At 38.2% G+C, this 16,917-nt stretch overlaps 1 protein-coding gene across 2 annotated transcripts in view; it reads left to right on the plus strand.

Annotated features, from left to right (window-relative positions):
- KCTD9 (potassium channel tetramerization domain containing 9) overlaps positions 1–16,917 on the plus strand; it is a 45,505-nt gene that overhangs the window by 218 nt on the left and 28,370 nt on the right. Inside the window, exons 2-4 of one of the 2 annotated variants that reach the window (XM_015565720.1) lie at positions 8,939–8,959; positions 10,837–10,958; positions 13,695–13,738. In XM_015565720.1, the coding sequence (XP_015421206.1) occupies positions 8,939–8,959; positions 10,837–10,958; positions 13,695–13,738 (187 nt within the window). The remainder of the gene's footprint in view (positions 1–8,938; positions 8,960–10,836; positions 10,959–13,694; positions 13,739–16,917) is intronic. The other variant, XM_006766440.2, reaches the window with a different exon arrangement.

Below are 16,917 nucleotides of genomic sequence, written 5' to 3' on the forward strand. Positions count from 1 at the left end.
GTCCCCGCAGCCTCCCCCAGCCCCCCAGGTTCCTACCTCGAGCCTGCCCTTCGGCTCCCCGGCCGCCCCAGGGACCCGCGCAGGTCAGCCGGTGCCTAATCGTTCCCACGTCCCGGTGTGGGGCCGGTGGACTGAGGGCGCGGAGGGCTGCTGTCACCCAAGCGCTGGGCGCCGATGCTCCCCTTCCCACCTCCTCCCGGAAGACCCCGCTGCCCGCACCCGGCCCGAGGGCGCCCGTTTCCACCTTGGTGCTGACTAATGGTCCGCTCCAGTGGTGGCATGCGGGCTGGATCGGGTAAAAAAATAAAGCTCCATCAGTGAATACATGAGATGCTCTCGCATCCTAGGTCTAATAGAGGCTCGGAAAGGAGGGACATTTTCCTGACGGTTCCTTCGCTCTCAGGGGCCCCAAGCCCCGCCGCCGCCGAACTTGTGTGCTCTGATCGCACCGTGTTTGGGTTGGGGGCTGTGACCGACCCCAGGGGCTGACGGGACGCTGCTCCTTTCTGCGTTAGGCCTCTGTGGAGGGTGTGGTGCTAAATATTTTCCAGCGCCAGAGCAATCCAAAATGAAGCCTTTTCCTTCTCAGCTCTTGCCCCACCCAGGAAAGTTGTCCGACTGCTTTGGAAAATGTGACTGTTCAAGGCAGACATTATGGTGCAGCTAAATGACATTTAGAACTAACTAAGCCTGAGAGTCGAAGGTAAAAGTAAATTGGCCTCACTGTATTCCTGGCCAGAGCACTTTGTCTCCTGCATAATTTGGAGACATTGTAAATTTCTAAATAGTGTAATTGTGCCTCGGTGTAAAAAAAAAAATGATTTTCCAACTTACTCTGCAGTTTTAAACATGCTCTAAAAATGTGAACCACATTGTAGTTTGTTGACTGTGATTTTGTGTTCTGGTCTTAGAGATTTATTACCCAGATACAACAGAACTGGCATAAATTCAAGTTTCTGAATTTTCACAAATGCTGCCTTAAAATATGCTTCCCAAGATTTACATTATTACTGACCATTATTAACTTTTTTCTCAACTTGTTTTGTCTGTTGTTAACTACATTCACAATCTAAAACTTATATTACTAGAAGAAAGCTTATATTACTAGAAGAAAGCTTTTGTATTTCCAAAGTTACAATTGTAATATGTCCTCAAAAACAGGCTCTGATGAACCTTTCTCTCCAATCTCTCTGCTGTGTTAGTCTGTGAAAGATAAGGTGATTAGACCAAGCACAAGTATTTACTCTGTAAGTTTCTTGTGTTAGTCTTGCCATATTATCTTTAATACATTTTTTAAGCTGTCCAGATTTGACTCCGTTAGATTTTTGGATTTAAATTTTATATGCTTTAAAAATATTTTGCTAGAGAATCTCAGAAGATTGGAAAAACACATCTCAAATAACTAAAGATCAGTGTTTATGTTAAAAAGATCATAAAAATACAAATTGAAAAATACTAGTATGAGTCAATATTTAAAATGTCATGCCATAATCCGTACTGCTCAACTGGGAAACATTCTGTGCCAAAGTTGTCAGTGTTTCCTCTCCTCTCCCTTCAGCTGATTAAAAATAAATGTATTAGAATTCTTTTATTTGACAAAAGAGCAGAATAATACATAACAGCCTGCATTTTTACATATATAAAGGGACTGTATTTAGCCAGGATGGTATAATAATGACATGATGTTCATAAAGAACATGCTGGGGAAAAAGCATTACTACAAAATAGAGTTTGATTTTCCCATCCACCAGTTGGAACATCTGTGTCACTTCCATTATCTTTTTATTTGTAGCTTGTATTTTTGTTTCCTGCTCATCAGAATGTCAGTGTTGCTGTTTTTTCAAATAAATTAATGTCCTATGAAGCTTATTCAAAAGTTGCCAGACAGGGCTATGAATCCTGGGGTTGGAAGGTATAGAGTCACTACAGGGGACAAAATATGGTCGCCATGACTTTTCTGTATAATCTATAATAATAAAAGCATAATATGCTAATTAGACCAGACAGCAGGACAGCCTTCCCAACATCCTTCCGGACGACCTTCTAGAGGAAGCTGCGGCTGCAAGGGCCGAGCCCCTTGCACGAATTTCATGCACCGGGCCTCTAGTTAGTAAATAAACAGTAAAGTGTAACTAGTGAACGTTTTGATGTGGAAGGGTGGACTCTGTATTCTCTAAAACAGTGCTTTTCACAGTGAGATGCCGCACCACAGGCTGCACAAGAGGATCCACTGGAGTTTAAGATTTATGGTTTTTTACTTAAAAACATAAAATAATGTTACAACTTTTTTTTTCCCCATTCTGGAAAGACACAGATGCTTTCCACCACCCAATGTGTCTGTTGATCCCAAGTATTCTGAGAAAAGGGAGTGTGTTCAGGTGGGCAGCTTCTTCACTGGGTTGGTTCTCTTTGGCATGTTGTGATGTATGGAAGCTACCAAGTTCCAGGTTAAGATTCGTGTTATCCATTTTTTTCTCTAAATTAACCCTGACCACAATGCCAAGTGATTTTAAAAGATTTCTTCAAAGAATCGGCGGATTGAAGACAGTATAATCCTGCAAGAATAAATAATGAGAAAATGGCAGCGCTGCCCCTTCTCCTAATATAAATTATGAGGGGTTTTTAATGGTGGATCTCTTTGGATCTGAGAAGTCAAAAAGTGCCAGATTTTAAAGAAGTCTGTTTGAAATTTTATTTAATAACTGCTATTAACAATAAGTGCGTCCTTAATTTGTACGTTTTTTCTTTGAAATATTAGCCAATGATAGGATGAGATCATCCCAATTAGCAAGACATTTAAAAATATTTGCCAGCACATGAAAATAAACCATTTCAAAATTTTTTTCTTTAACTTCTTTTTTTCATGTTTAAAGTCAATTTGGCAAAATTTCACTAAATTTATTGATAAATATTTAGGAGATATTTACTGCAGTCAATAAAAGTCCTCGCGTTGTTTAGAAAATTATATTCTTTGAATTTGAATTTTTTAAAATTGCCTTTCATCCTTTCTCCATATGCTCAGAATTCCCATTGTTCTCTTTTTATTATTCCATCTAATAGCTGGTGTTAAGAAAATTGAAATGAGGGCTCAGATACCTGAGCGTAGCCAGTGCCTTCTGAGCAACCTGGTGTCAATTCAGTTTCTGTATCTCTTGAACATAAGTTCAGAATATTCAGTCATGAGCTGTGCAAAGCATAGGCCTTTTGGATACCTTATTCATTCAGCCGACACTAATAGAGTGCCGTCTCTGTATTGAGGCACCTTGCCAGGCTGCAGACTTAGTGGGATATGAAATAGAACTTAATTCTCTACTGATGTTTATAGTCTTGGTCCAGGAAGTAACTGTTTTCTTCTGGCTTTGCTATTTGTCAGAAATATGTTGTTGATATTATATATCCAGATTTGAACCCATTATATAGTTAGAGTTGAAGGCAGGTGAAAATCTATGTGAACTTTTGCTTATTGAAATCTAATATCTAATAAGAACCTCGTGAGGGCTTGCTCTTCAATTTAAACAGTTTTAAAATATACTTGGTACCTATAAAAGAATATAATAAAGAATATTAATATGCATAAAATTAAAAAGCCATTAGTATAACAAATTTCAGTAAGCTTGCCACACAACCCAAGAAATAGCTTATTACCAATAACTTAATGTGTTCATCCACTTTCCTTTCGCCCTGCCTATCTCATTTTCATGAATTTTGTATTTCTCTTTTCCATGCTTTTTTAATAGTTTTGTCACTTATGTATGTGTAACTAAACTATATATTTTGTGTTTGTCATTTTTGTGAAATATATCCTAATTTGGTATCTCATTGCATGTAGTCTTTTTGGACTTGGCTATTAATATAATATTTCTAAGATTCCATCAATAGTGCCCCACATAGTGGTAGTTTATTCATTCTTACTTCTTTGTATAAATATAAATATTTAAATATACTACCACAGTTAATCCATTATCCTATCAATGGACATTTGAATTGTTTATTTTCTTTATAGTTTGATATTAAAATAACAGTGCTCCATGAATATGCATATATATATATCTACACTAATAAAAGAGAAAAATGGTAATTGGCGTATGATGCTACCCTTTTCATTGGCTAATCAGGGCTATATGCAAATTAACTGCCAACTCAGATGGCAGTTAACTGACAACAAAGATGGCAGTTAAGTTGAATATGTAGTCACAATGCAGGGAGGTGAAAGGGAAAGCACGAAGAAGCCCCCTGCCACTGACAGTGATCGGAAACCCAGGGGACAGCTAAGAGCTGGGGGCCGCCTTTGCCCTGCCCCCCAGCCATGATCGGAGAATCAGGCGCCTTTGCCGCCCTGGCCAGTGATAGCAGGAAGTAGGGGTGGAGCCAGCAATGGGAGCTGGGCACGGTCAAAGCTGGCAGTCCCGGGAGCTAGGGGTCCCTTGCCTGGGCCTAAAGTGGAGCCCACGATCGCGGGGCCGCTGCAGCTGCGGGTCCCCACTGCCCAGGCCGGACGCCTCGGCCAGAGGCGTTAGGCCTTGGCAGGGGCAGAGCAGGAGATCGCGGGGAGCTGGGAGTCCCCTGCCCAGGCCTGATGCCTGGGCCAGAGGCATCGGGCCTGGGTGGGGGGCGGAGCCGGGGATTGGGGGGATATGATGGTCCCCTTGCCCAAGCCTGAAGCCTGGGTCAGAGGCGTCAGGCTTGGGCGGGGGGGGAGCAAGCGATCAGAGGGAGATGGGGGTCCCCTACCCAGGCATGATTCCTGGGCCAGAGGCCTCAGGCCTGTGCGGGGGTCAGAGCCAGTGATCGGGGGGAGATGGGGGTCCCCTGTCCAAGCCTGACACCTCTGGCGGAGGCGTCAGGCCTGGGCAAGGGGCCAATCCTGCAATTGGAGGGTGATGGGGGTCAACGCCTGAGGGCTCCCAGTATGTGAGAGGGGGCAGGCTGGGCTGAGGTACACTGCCCCCCCCCTCCAGTGCACGAATTTCATGCACCGGGCCCCTAGTATATATATACATATGTATATACATATGTATGTATCTTGATATACATGCAAGCGTTTTTCTAGGGCCATGGTTCACAGACTTTATAGCATGCATTGGAATTACCTGGAGCAACTGAGAAAATATATTGCTGGATCCCACCCCCAAAGTTTCAGTGTTAGTAGATCTCGGGTGGGACTAGGATTTGAGTTGCTAACATATTCCCTTAGTTCCAGCTGCCTGTCTAGGAACTACACATTTGAGAACCATGGCTTCTATATATTTTAGTTGTAATTACTGGGTGTTAGGGTGTGTGAATGTTTTAATTTTACAAAATAGTGCCAAATTATTTTTCAATGTCATTGCATTAATTTATGTCCCACCAGCATTGAATAAACCTTCCCATTGATCCACATCCTCTTCAACACTTGGTGTTTTCAGACTTTTTAATTTTTAATATTTTAGTATTTGCCTTTTTGGTCTAGAGTTAATGTCATCTTTTTTAGGAATAAATTCATTTTAATTTTTTAAATGTATTCAACTAAATGTGTAAGTAGAGTAAGTTGAGTTCTACATTAAGTTAGTCATTGTAATTGATTATTTGCAGTAATTTAAATTGGCCTGCATAAATTAAACAAATGTTTATCGGTTGTGTATTATGTAATAGATATTGTGGGGGATATAAAAAATGTTTTAAATACATGTGCAGGTTTTAACTTTTGAATTTTATTAACACAGGTTACAATTTGAAAATGGTATTTAATGGCAAATTTAAAACTTACATTAAACCGAAAAGTCTACTGTGCATAATACACCATTTATTTTCTCAACTGATAGATAGCTTTCACTTTTCATAGGACCTGAAATTTAGAAGCGATTAAGTTAAATAGCAGTATATTATAGTGGTCATAAACTTTAACAGATGTGTTTCTCAATTTACTCCAAAGAGTGCTTTCATTCTAGGTATAGTATAGTGCAGGGGTCCTCAAACTTTTTAAACAGGGGGCCAGTTCACTGTCCCTCAGACCGTTGGAGGGCCAGACTATAGTTTTAAAAAAAACTATGAACAAGTTCCTATGCACACTGCACATATCTTATTTTGAAGTAAAAAAACAAAACGGGAACAAATACAATATTTGTATTTGCATGTGCCCTGCGGGCCGTAGTTTGAGGACCCCAGGTATAGTGCCTAAGTTAGTAAAGTGACATGGAAATTTCAGGTCCCCACTGGGGAGTATAATGCACATGAAGCAAATAACCATTATGATCATGACCATTTTACAAATGCTCAGCCGCTGTGTGAGGACCAAAGTAAACTTAGTATATAACAATTAGAACACATAGCCAAGATATATACAAGATTGCCATTGCTGCTTGTTTCCAACAAAGTTGTTATATAAAGAAAAATACATCATGTACTAGTCTGTTTGAATCTTTTTTAAACAGACTATTTTTAAATATTCTGATATTCTGATTCATTTATATGAAAGAGCTTTAGAATATTAGTTTTATAAAATTCAATATGATTTGTTAGTATGCTCGAGTCACACTAGCCTAGCCAGCATGGCTCAGTGGTTTGAGCACTGACCTATATAACAGGAGGTCACAGTTTGATTCCTAGTCAAGGCACATGCCAGGTTGCAGGCTCAATCCCCAATGGGGGGCATGCAGGAGGTAGCCAATCAATGATTCTCATCATTGAAGTTTTTATCTTTCTCTCCCTCTCCCTTCCTCTCTGAAATCAATAAAAGTATTAGAAAAAAAAAGTCAAACTAAAGTGATCTAGTTAAAAAAAAAAAGCCAAAAATCCCCTCCAAGTGAAAAACAGGTATATTAGTCCAAATAAAGGGGCATCTTCAAATTTACAGAATTATTATTTGCATTAACTTAAATTTCATTTTCTCTAGTTGATGGCCTCTGCTTATTTTATTTAAAGGAAATTGTCAATTGCTAGATTGTCAACTGCAAAAAATAATTTTATTTCTAAAGTAAGTGCAAGGTAGGGAACGTCTGGCCCTCGGGTCCCTTAAAATCATTTGATCTGATCCAGCTAAGGCATTAGGGGTGAGTTAATTAAATGTTTGACCAAATATAGCAGGCTAATATTTAAGTTAATAATTTTGTATGGCCCAAGAATGATGTTATAAATATCCACATAGCCCTTGGCAGAAAAAGGGTCCCCCAGCCCTGACCTAGAGCAATGGCAACCTCAAATAAATTATAACTTTTGCCCTTTATTAAATCAGTAACACAAGTTCATTGCAACAGATCTGGATAACAAAGCAAAAGTTCATAAGAAAATAAGTCTACCATAATTCCATTGTCCAAAGACAGCCACTTTCAGTAATTTTATGAATATCCCTTTAGAATTGCCTTTATACTATATACTTTGTGTTTCAATGTAATGTCAGTGGAAAAGACATAAATGTAACTGACACACAAAAAAAGGCATGTCCCAGTTCAACACTCTGAAAGCAATGAAAATTTCATTCACCATTTAAATATTTGTCAAAGGCTTACTATAAGCCTGGTAGTGTAACCTTTAATCTAGTGGATCCTTCTTTTTAAACTGGCTGTGGTTATTTTTCTCGCTTCAAAGAGGAGGGTAGCACTTTGGCTAAACTTGAGTGCTGCTCATCAGCATCCCAGAGGATAGTTGGTTACCTGTATTCAAAGAATGCATAAAAACTTTTTAGTCAAACCTTTACAGTCTAGACAGAAAGTCAGATCAGAAAATATGTTAGTCAAATGATAAATTGTGTTTAAAGTATATGAGGGTTGATTTAAGTGATAATGAAGTAAAAGTTAAACTGGATTGAAGTCATACAGTGTTTGTCCTTTTATCGTCTGGTTTATTTCACTTAGCATAATGTTTTCCAGATTCACCCATGTTGTAGTATTATTTTTGCAACCTACAAGGAAACTCCTATTGTGCTTTGATTGCCCTGAGAATTGCATGACTCTATACATGGCTTTTTCCTGTCTTCTAATCAAATTTGACTTCAATGGGGAAGAAAGGAAAGAAGGCAGCTCCTCAACCCTCCAATATAAATAGGTTCTATCACTTTTTGCTATGCATTGCTATGGCATGGTCAAGCCTAACAGAATTAAAATAGATATTTCTTTGTTCTTAATTTTCCTCTGCTCTTTGGAACAGCACTGTCCAACTGTGATGGTGGAAATATTCCATACCCGTGCTGTTCAACATGGTAACCAGTAGCTACTGTGGCTTTTGAGCACAGAAATACAGAAATGAATGAAAACATTTAAATATTAAAAACCAAAAGGAATCGGGTGAGGAGAGGCAAGAGAGGGAAAGGAATTGGAGTTTCTTGGGAAGGAAGGGCTAGTGTGACAGATGAACTGAATTTTAACTTTTAATTAATTTTAATAGGTTAAAATTTAAATAGCTTCTAAATTTTTAGAGCAAGTGGGTGGTCTTTATTTTCATTAGGATACAACTGACCCACAGGAAAAATAAATAAATCATATGGAAGTAGAAAACAATTTAATTTTGTATTTTTTAAAAAGTCATATAAAATGTAGGTTCTACTATTTAAATTAAATACAGTGCTTTATATACACAGATGCATGAAATTTGCATCCATTTTATGATATGACCAGTTGAGAGAGAAGGGAAAAGAAATGCTTGAAGAGACAGTTGATGTTAGGGTTAGGAGGGGATAGTGTCAGGCTAAATAAAGCCATGTAGAGATGTACAAGAAGCAGTGGTAAAAAGTGGAAAGACCTATCTAGGAAATTCTTAGTATAGCAGCAGAGACAAGGATCTTAATGTTGAAAAGGAGAGTTTTCTTACTTGCCACCCATAGCACTTTCCATACTGTAAACGTTGGTTTGCATTTCCTTTGGTCAATCTCTTGCTCCTTTGCATTTTTAAATTCTTTTTTCTATTTTCTCTCTTCACACCCTGTACACATGCCTTATGCAGTTTATTTCTTTTCCTTTTCTCCCAGGGACATGTATCTGCCATAAAGGTGAGATTTCCAGGCTCTGTTACAGATGTGAAAAATGATAGGAAATGTGAGGGACACATTTTATTCAAGCTTTCATTATGGTGTGTCTGCTCTGTGCAAGTGTTTTGGATTATTATTTTTTATTGTGGAAAAAGTGGAATATTAAAGTTAACATTTTAGTCATTTTTAAGTGTACAATTCATTAGTATTATGTACATTCACAATGTATATAACCTCGCCACTCTATATTTCCAAATCTTTTTCATCATCCCAAGCAGAAACTCTGTATTGATTAAGCAGTGACTCTCCATTTCCCACCCTGGTAACCTTTGTTCTACTTTGTCTCTATGAATTTGCCTGTTCTAATTACCTCATATAAGTGGAATCACACAATGTTTGTCCTTTTATTGTCTGGTTTATTTCACTTAGCATAATGTTTGCCAGATTCACCCATGTTGTAGTATTATTTGGCTGAATAATATTCCACTGTATGTATATACCACATGCTATTTATCCATTCACCTGTTTATGGACACTTGGGTTGTGCATTATTTTAATAATTCACTTAGTCCCCTTTAAATTGTGCTTGCCTACAACCCTTCCCCCAAATACTTGGAACAATTATCTGGTTTTTTATCCTTATGATACAAGAGGAAACAGTTGGAATCTGAGTATTCTGCTACTGAAAGATTGCATGCTGCTAGATTAGCAAACGACTCCCTCCATACCCAGCTATTAACTTCACTTATTTAACTAAAAATTCAGTGCCTACTATACTCCAGTCACTGGCGAGCAAAGGCCCAGCCCGGTTCTCGTTTCATATGGCATGTTTATCCAATATCCTGTGGGAAGTCAATTGGCTATAAATGCTTCATGTTCAGCTCCTTGCCTACTTTTTATTCATAACAATCAGAAATCCTAACTGATAAGGGTACAACTGTACAACTCAGCTGCTGGGAATCCATAGTTACAATTAGGACTGGAGCAAGAAATTCACTTCATGTAGAGATTTTCAATCCCCTACCTAAACAATTGCATATACCTCACACATACATCAGACTGCCTGATTGAACGCAGGACAGATCAGTTCAGCTGGATAGATCAAACCCAGCTGCTTGCTGTATTTAGAATGTTCGCTAAAGTCTGGCTTTTATAAAATAAGTAGTTATTGAGGAATTAAATGAGGTGGGAAGTTGTTACCTTTCATATGGTAATTGATGTAATAAATGTTATCATAAACAGCAATAAATCATTCCTATCTATAATAATAAAAGGGTAATGTGCTAATTAGACCAGATGGCCGAACAACATTCTAGATGACATTCCTGACGATCTTCTGGACAAAGCAGGGGCTGCGAGGGCCCTGGGGCGAGGTGGCAGCCACCTGGGCCCTCGGACCCCCTTGCCCGAATTTCGTGCATTGGGCCTCTAGTTTTTTGAATAAACCATTCCTATAGCAAAAGAATAATGTAAAAACACTATAAAGATTTAACAAGTCTAAGCACTTTGCTGAGCTCTTAACTATGCATTAGCTCATTTCAACCTTCTGATGTAGGTGCGACAATTTTCTTTTCTAGGTAAAGCAACAGAAGCATAAAGAGGTTAAATAATTTGTCTCAAGTTGTCAAGCAGCATAACCGGAGCACTATTTAATATACCTTAAGATTGTAGTTTGCTTTTAGTCAGACAGTTTCTGATTCTCCAGTTTTAGATTTCAGCCATATTAGGTACTCAGTAAATATTCGTCATAGAAGAAAAAGGAACACTCAAGAACCTTTCAAAATCTTCTTTTACATGATAATCTCATTTTAGTCCAGTTTATGGTGTGATAATTTATGATTTATGAGTGATGAAATTCATGATGCAAATGGTTCAAATTAATCTGGTGTGTTTTACAGGTGGTTGCTGTATATGGAACTTTATCTGATTTACTCTCTGTGGCCAGCAGTAAACTTGGCATAAAAGCCACTAGTGTGTATAATGGGAAAGGTGGACTGATTGATGATATTGCTTTGATCAGGTAAATTTCACTTTTCATAAACTTTCCACTCTGAGCGCTTCGCTTCTTGGTGCTATGCTAGTTCCCTGACACAATGGTTTAATCACTGTTAAAGAATAAGATTTTGGCAAGTGATTGCCTACTATTTGCTCTTTAGAATTTAAATCATTTGAACTTAGGGTGTATTGATCAGATAGAAAATCCTCAGTACATTCCAATATATTAATAGTCTCTCTGCATAGTTCATATATGGTTATGAGAAATTTCTTTATGGCACTAGAAATGACTCTAATAAGACATGCAGTTTTTAATGTTAGAAATCTGCCCTAGCTGGTTTGGTTTAGCCTGCGGTCTGAAGGGTCCAGGGTTCGATTCCAGTCACGGTCACATGCCTGGATTGCAGGATCCATCCCCAGTAGGAGGCATGCAGGAGGCAGCCAATCAATGATTCTCATCATTGATGTTTTTATCTCTCCCTCTCTCTTCCTCTCTATAATCAATAAAAAAACATATTAAAGTAAAAAATCTAATTGATCTCTTTAATTTTATGTGCCTCTGCTTATTGTTCAATTGATTTCCTAAGAATGCTTTGAATTTTATAAATATTACAAATATTTATAAACTAGAATCCTGGTGTATGAATTCGTGCACCAGTGGGGCCCCTTGGCCTGTGCCCTCTCGCAATCTGGGACCCCTCGGGGGATGTTGGACTATGGATTTCAGCCTGATCCCCGCAAGCTAGGACTGAGGGACCCCACTGGTGCATGAATGCATGCACGGGACCTCTAGTATGCATATAAGATCTTTGATTAATCTCTTCCCACCTATCCCTCCCCCTTTCCTCTGAGATTCATCAGTCTGTTCCATGTTTTCATGCCTGTGCATTGAGCATCTGCCCCCCAGTGGTCAGTGCACATCATAGATACTGGTCTAATGGTTGAAAGGTCACTTAGGGCCTCACTACTTTGGTGGAAACTTGCTAAGCAGAGTTAACTCATCAAAGATCTGTCACAATGGTGGTTTGTTTTGGGGTTCAGTTTTTTTTTCTTTTTATTAAATATATTACATATACTTTTATTGATTTCAACAGAATCAAACCTGGGACCCTTCAGTCCACAGACTGATGCTCTATCCACTGAGCCAAACCAGCTAGGGCTTGGTTCAGTTTTTTAAATATCCCAGGCAGAATTATCTCTTTAAAACAAGTATCTAGTTTACCTCATCCATCCTCATAGGATCATAGAATTTTGAGGCTTAACAAATACGGAAAGGGAACACAAATTACTGACAATGTGCCAGTTATGTTGTATTTGCTTTGCCCAATTATCTCATTTCACTGGCAAAGCATGGGTTTTTTTTAAAAAATTGATGGAGTGAGCCCCGGCCAGTGTGGAGCATTGTCCCATACACTAAAAGGTTGCGGGTTCAATTCCTGGTCTGGGCACGTACCTAGGTTTTGGGTTTAATCCCCAACCAGGGCACATATGGAAGGCACCCAACTGATGTTCTCTGTCACATTGATGTCTCTCTCTCTCTCTCTCTCTCCATTTCTCTAAAGTCAGTAAGCATATCCTCATATCCTCGGGTGAAGATTCAAAGAAAATTGATGGAGTTAAAAGAATATGCTCTACATTATAATAGTATACAAAGCTTAATTTTCATTTAAATTTAGGTCATCATGACTTTTCAATATAATATACTGCCTTTGAAGTTCATAACTTATAGTCTCTTCATTTTATAAATTAAAAAACTAAACATCTGAGAAAATAACTATCCAGGCCATACAGTTCCTAGCTGATTTTTGTTAAAGAGAAGAAGAAAAATTTTCATACTAATCTTAAAAAGTTAACTGGCCTTGTGAACAGTAGAAATAGTTATAAATTTAAAAGATACGTATTTAAAATCCAAATAAAATAGGAGAATTTTTTAGTTTTTCAATATCTATCTTCCATATTCTTTCTGTTTTTATGCATAAATGAGTCAAACTGTTGAATGATTTCTTTAAAAGACTTCATTTATAAGAAAAATTCAGTGTGTTCCTGTGATGTTTTATAGGAAATAAAAATTTCTGCAACATAGAGGGTCATGAGCCTTCCGAACTATAAAATATATACCTGTTTAATAATTTGTGGGTCACAGAACAATCTGGTAACTTACTTATTATAGTAATGGTGGGAAGGGTTGGGGCAGGAGAGGAGGATATCACTGATAATCCAGGACTTCAGATTATGTGCAGTCATTTACATTTGGGGGTGTGGTGGGTGTAGAGTAGGTGAGTGTTTACAGCAGTTACTTTCATATATTCTTCCTAAATTTAATACAAAAATTTATTTTCCTTTCCAAAGCACAAAGCAGCTGATGATATGGGAGAAAACCCCAGTAATTTATTTAGTATTACAGAATTAAAGTGAAAAAAGAAGAATTGGCTAGGGCTTTAATCATATCCTTTGAACATAACAGTACATTCTTCAATTGATAAGAAAGCTTAATTTTAATAATCTATATAGTGAGTTTTGTTTTGTTGACTTGTTTCCCAATTCAAAAGTACTTTCATGTGGATCTTACTTGAGTTTAAATCCAAGGATAGTTAAGTGTGTGTGTAGAGGGTGTTTAACAAAGAAAGCACTGGAAATTTACATAGTCCAATTTGCAAACCTATCTTCTACATAATTCTAAGGAACAGTTCCTGTATTAAACAGATAATTCGTGTGATTTCTGGATTTTGATGGTACCTTTTCAAATTTTTATTTCCCTCAGGGATGATGATGTTTTGTTTGTGTGTGAAGGAGAGCCATTCATTGGTAAGTGACTTCCTTAAAAGCCAATTTTGTCTGTCAAAATAAAAAAGATGAAATTACATGTTTAACATGGCTTAACATTAAAAAATATTTTGTGGTAGGATTCAAATCTTCATACCTGTTTTAATTCTGTATTGGGTATGTGTGTTAAGTAAATGTTTAATTTGAATTGTATGATCATATTTAGGATAGGTGCCTTATCTTTTACGTGCCTTTAAAATGTTCTGGATGTGTACACATTCATTAAATATGACCTTATAGGGTACTTTTCATTTTAGAAATTATAATTGTTTTGAAATTTTCTCTTTCATAGTAGTTGTTACAATTTCTTTAAGTTTTATATTACATATTTTTAAGCATGTATTGCTGCATAAGTAATGTTTGACAATCCTTCATAGTGGTCAAATAAGATCAGTCAAAAATTGCTTGGTATCATACACTTGCACATGAACACATTACCTTTTGATTCGGAAGAAAGCTTCTACAGTTGTATAAGGCTTAAATACAGTAAATATTCTTAGCAAATAGTTGATATATTTAGCTCCACTCAATTAAACCCTGAAAATTTAATTATATTTTTTAAGCCATCACAGTAATTGTACTTGGTGAGTGGAGGTAGATCTCAGGATCATGGTACTGGTAGTTGCCCACTTAGAAGTAAGTGTATACTCTTCTCTGTCTCTACTTGGCAGCAAAAATTATTTTCTGATATTCTGTTATCCATTAGCCTAACAGATTGGCAGGCAAGTGTCATGTCATTGGTTCATTGCATACATGCAAACAAAATAAAAAGTGATCAATTAGTGTTTATTTTTATTTCATCCTTATGAATCATTGGATTTAAAAATACTTGGTATATTTATTTTCATCCACTGCATTAATTGATATCTGGATTATCCTACTTTGAGCCAGTGGAAACCTCTTCAAATCCTTTTAACGCAACCTCATTAGTCTTTTATAGCTCCTTACTATCTGGAATAACAAGGTGTTCATCTTACACTTCTGTCCTAGATCCTGATCAATGTTTTTTCTCAGAAGCCTTGATTTCTTTTCTTTTTAATACTAGAGGCCCAGTGCACAAAACTCGTGCACAGGTAGGGTCCCTAGACCTCACCCAAGATCAGGGATGATCAGGTTCCCCGCCTCCTTGGTCCTCCTTCCCGCCACCACTGCTGGTCACCTGCCATGTTCCACACTGCCCCCTGGTGGTCAGTGCACATCATAGGGAGTAATTGAACTCCCATTCTCCCGGTTGAACTCCCGGGGGGACACTTTGCATATTAGCCAGAGAAGAAGGGAGAGGGAGAGAGAGATAGAAACATCAATGATGAGAGAGAATCATTGATGGGCTGCCTCCTGCACACCCGTACTGGGGATGGAGCCTACAACCCAGCATGCGCCCTTGACCAGAATCAAACCCGGGACCCTTTAGTCCACAGGCCGATGCTCTATCCACCTAGCCAAACCAGCTAGGGCCTTGATTTCTTTCAGTGAGAAATATCAACTCAAGACACAATCTGGGTACTAGGGAGGCTCATTGTTATTGGGTTTATCACTGTTACTAGGGTTTTTGGTAGACAGAGTTGGAAATATATAGCTAGCCAGAGATAAAATTTTTTTATAATATACAGTACCTTTTATGATATTAAGCTTCACATATAACATAATATATAGAGAGGTTATCTCATGGATTTATGCTAATACTTCCCATTTATAATCAAAATAGTAAAATTTTTATTTAGCTTTTATATCTCCTTTCTGCCATATCAGTAATCTTGATTTTTCAGGGACATTGGGAATGATCCTATCAAATAAAGAGGGAATATGCTAGTTGACCCTCATGCTGTCGCAAAGATGGTGGCACCCACAGCCAATAAGGAGGGAATATGCTCATTGACTGCCCCGCCCTCAAAGATGGCAGCACCCACAGCCACAAGATGGCGGTGCCCAATCCCCTCAGCCCCGCCTGGGCAGCAGGCATGTGGCAAGACCAGGCCTGCCCACGCAGGCCCGGCTGCTCCATGCGCCTCCTCCAGAGTCCCCAGTTCCCTCAGCCACCCAGGGCTGGCCTGAGGCACAGGCAAGCCTTGGATAGGAGCTGCCCAGGGCCGCCCGAGGCTCAGGTAACCAGGGCCGGCCGAGGCTTGCACTGCCGGCAGTGGCAGCAGCAGAGGTGTGATGGGGCATCGCCTTCCCCTGATCACCAGGTCACCTCCCGTCCCTGAGGGCTTTCAGACTGTGAGAGGGGGCAGGCCAGGCTGAGGAATTCCCCCTTCCAGTGCATGAGTTTTCATGCACTGGGCCTCTAGTAGAATAATAATGTCACTCATTTACTTCATCCCACATAAAACACATAAATGTGTCAGTAAAAATCCCAATACTTTCATTACCAATGTAAATTCTAAAGACAGTTAAACATTTTTTGCAAATGTTCATTCCTTTCTCCCCTTACTTAAAAAATAATTATTTTTTCTACATTGTCAAAATATATAGCTATTATATATTACATGCTCTCCTTTCAAACTATCTCTTAGTTTTACTCTTCAAGTATATTTAATTTTTACCTCCATTCCTTATGTTGATGCCTCCAATAGTTGTCTGAAACTTACTCTCCAGTAAATTCCTTAAAAACAAATTGTGAGAACAATGTTCTATGACATCTTGCATGATAATAAGTATTTTGGCTCCTACACTTTCAAGTCAGTTGGGCCCTGGCCAGTAGCTCAGTTTGTTAGAGTGTCATCTTGATACACCAAGGTTGCAGGTTCAATCCCCAGTCAGGCACATACAAAAATCAACTAATAAATGCATAAATAAATGGAACAACAAGTGGATGTTTTTGTTTCTCTCTCCCCTCTTCCTATCTCTCTCTAAAAGTCAATAAATAAATAAAATTTTCAAATTTAGTTTGACTGGTTATATTATATGTCAAAAGTTAAATGGTAAATTTTAATAATGGGTAATTTATTGTATATCGATTATAACTCAGTGAAGCAGTTAAAAAATACTTGGTCCACATATTTTCTTCCTTTAAATATCTGAAATATGTTACTCCATTTTATTCTGGCTTAAAATATTTGTGTCAAAAAAAAAATCTGATCTTTCATAAGTGATTATTTTTCCTAAGTCACTCGAATGTTTAGTCTCTTCCTTTAAATTACAGTGATTATAGTAGACTTTTT

Source organism: Myotis davidii, unplaced genomic scaffold (genome assembly GCF_000327345.1).
Source record: "Myotis davidii unplaced genomic scaffold, ASM32734v1 scaffold502, whole genome shotgun sequence".
Lineage (NCBI taxonomy): Eukaryota > Metazoa > Chordata > Mammalia > Chiroptera > Vespertilionidae > Myotis > Myotis davidii.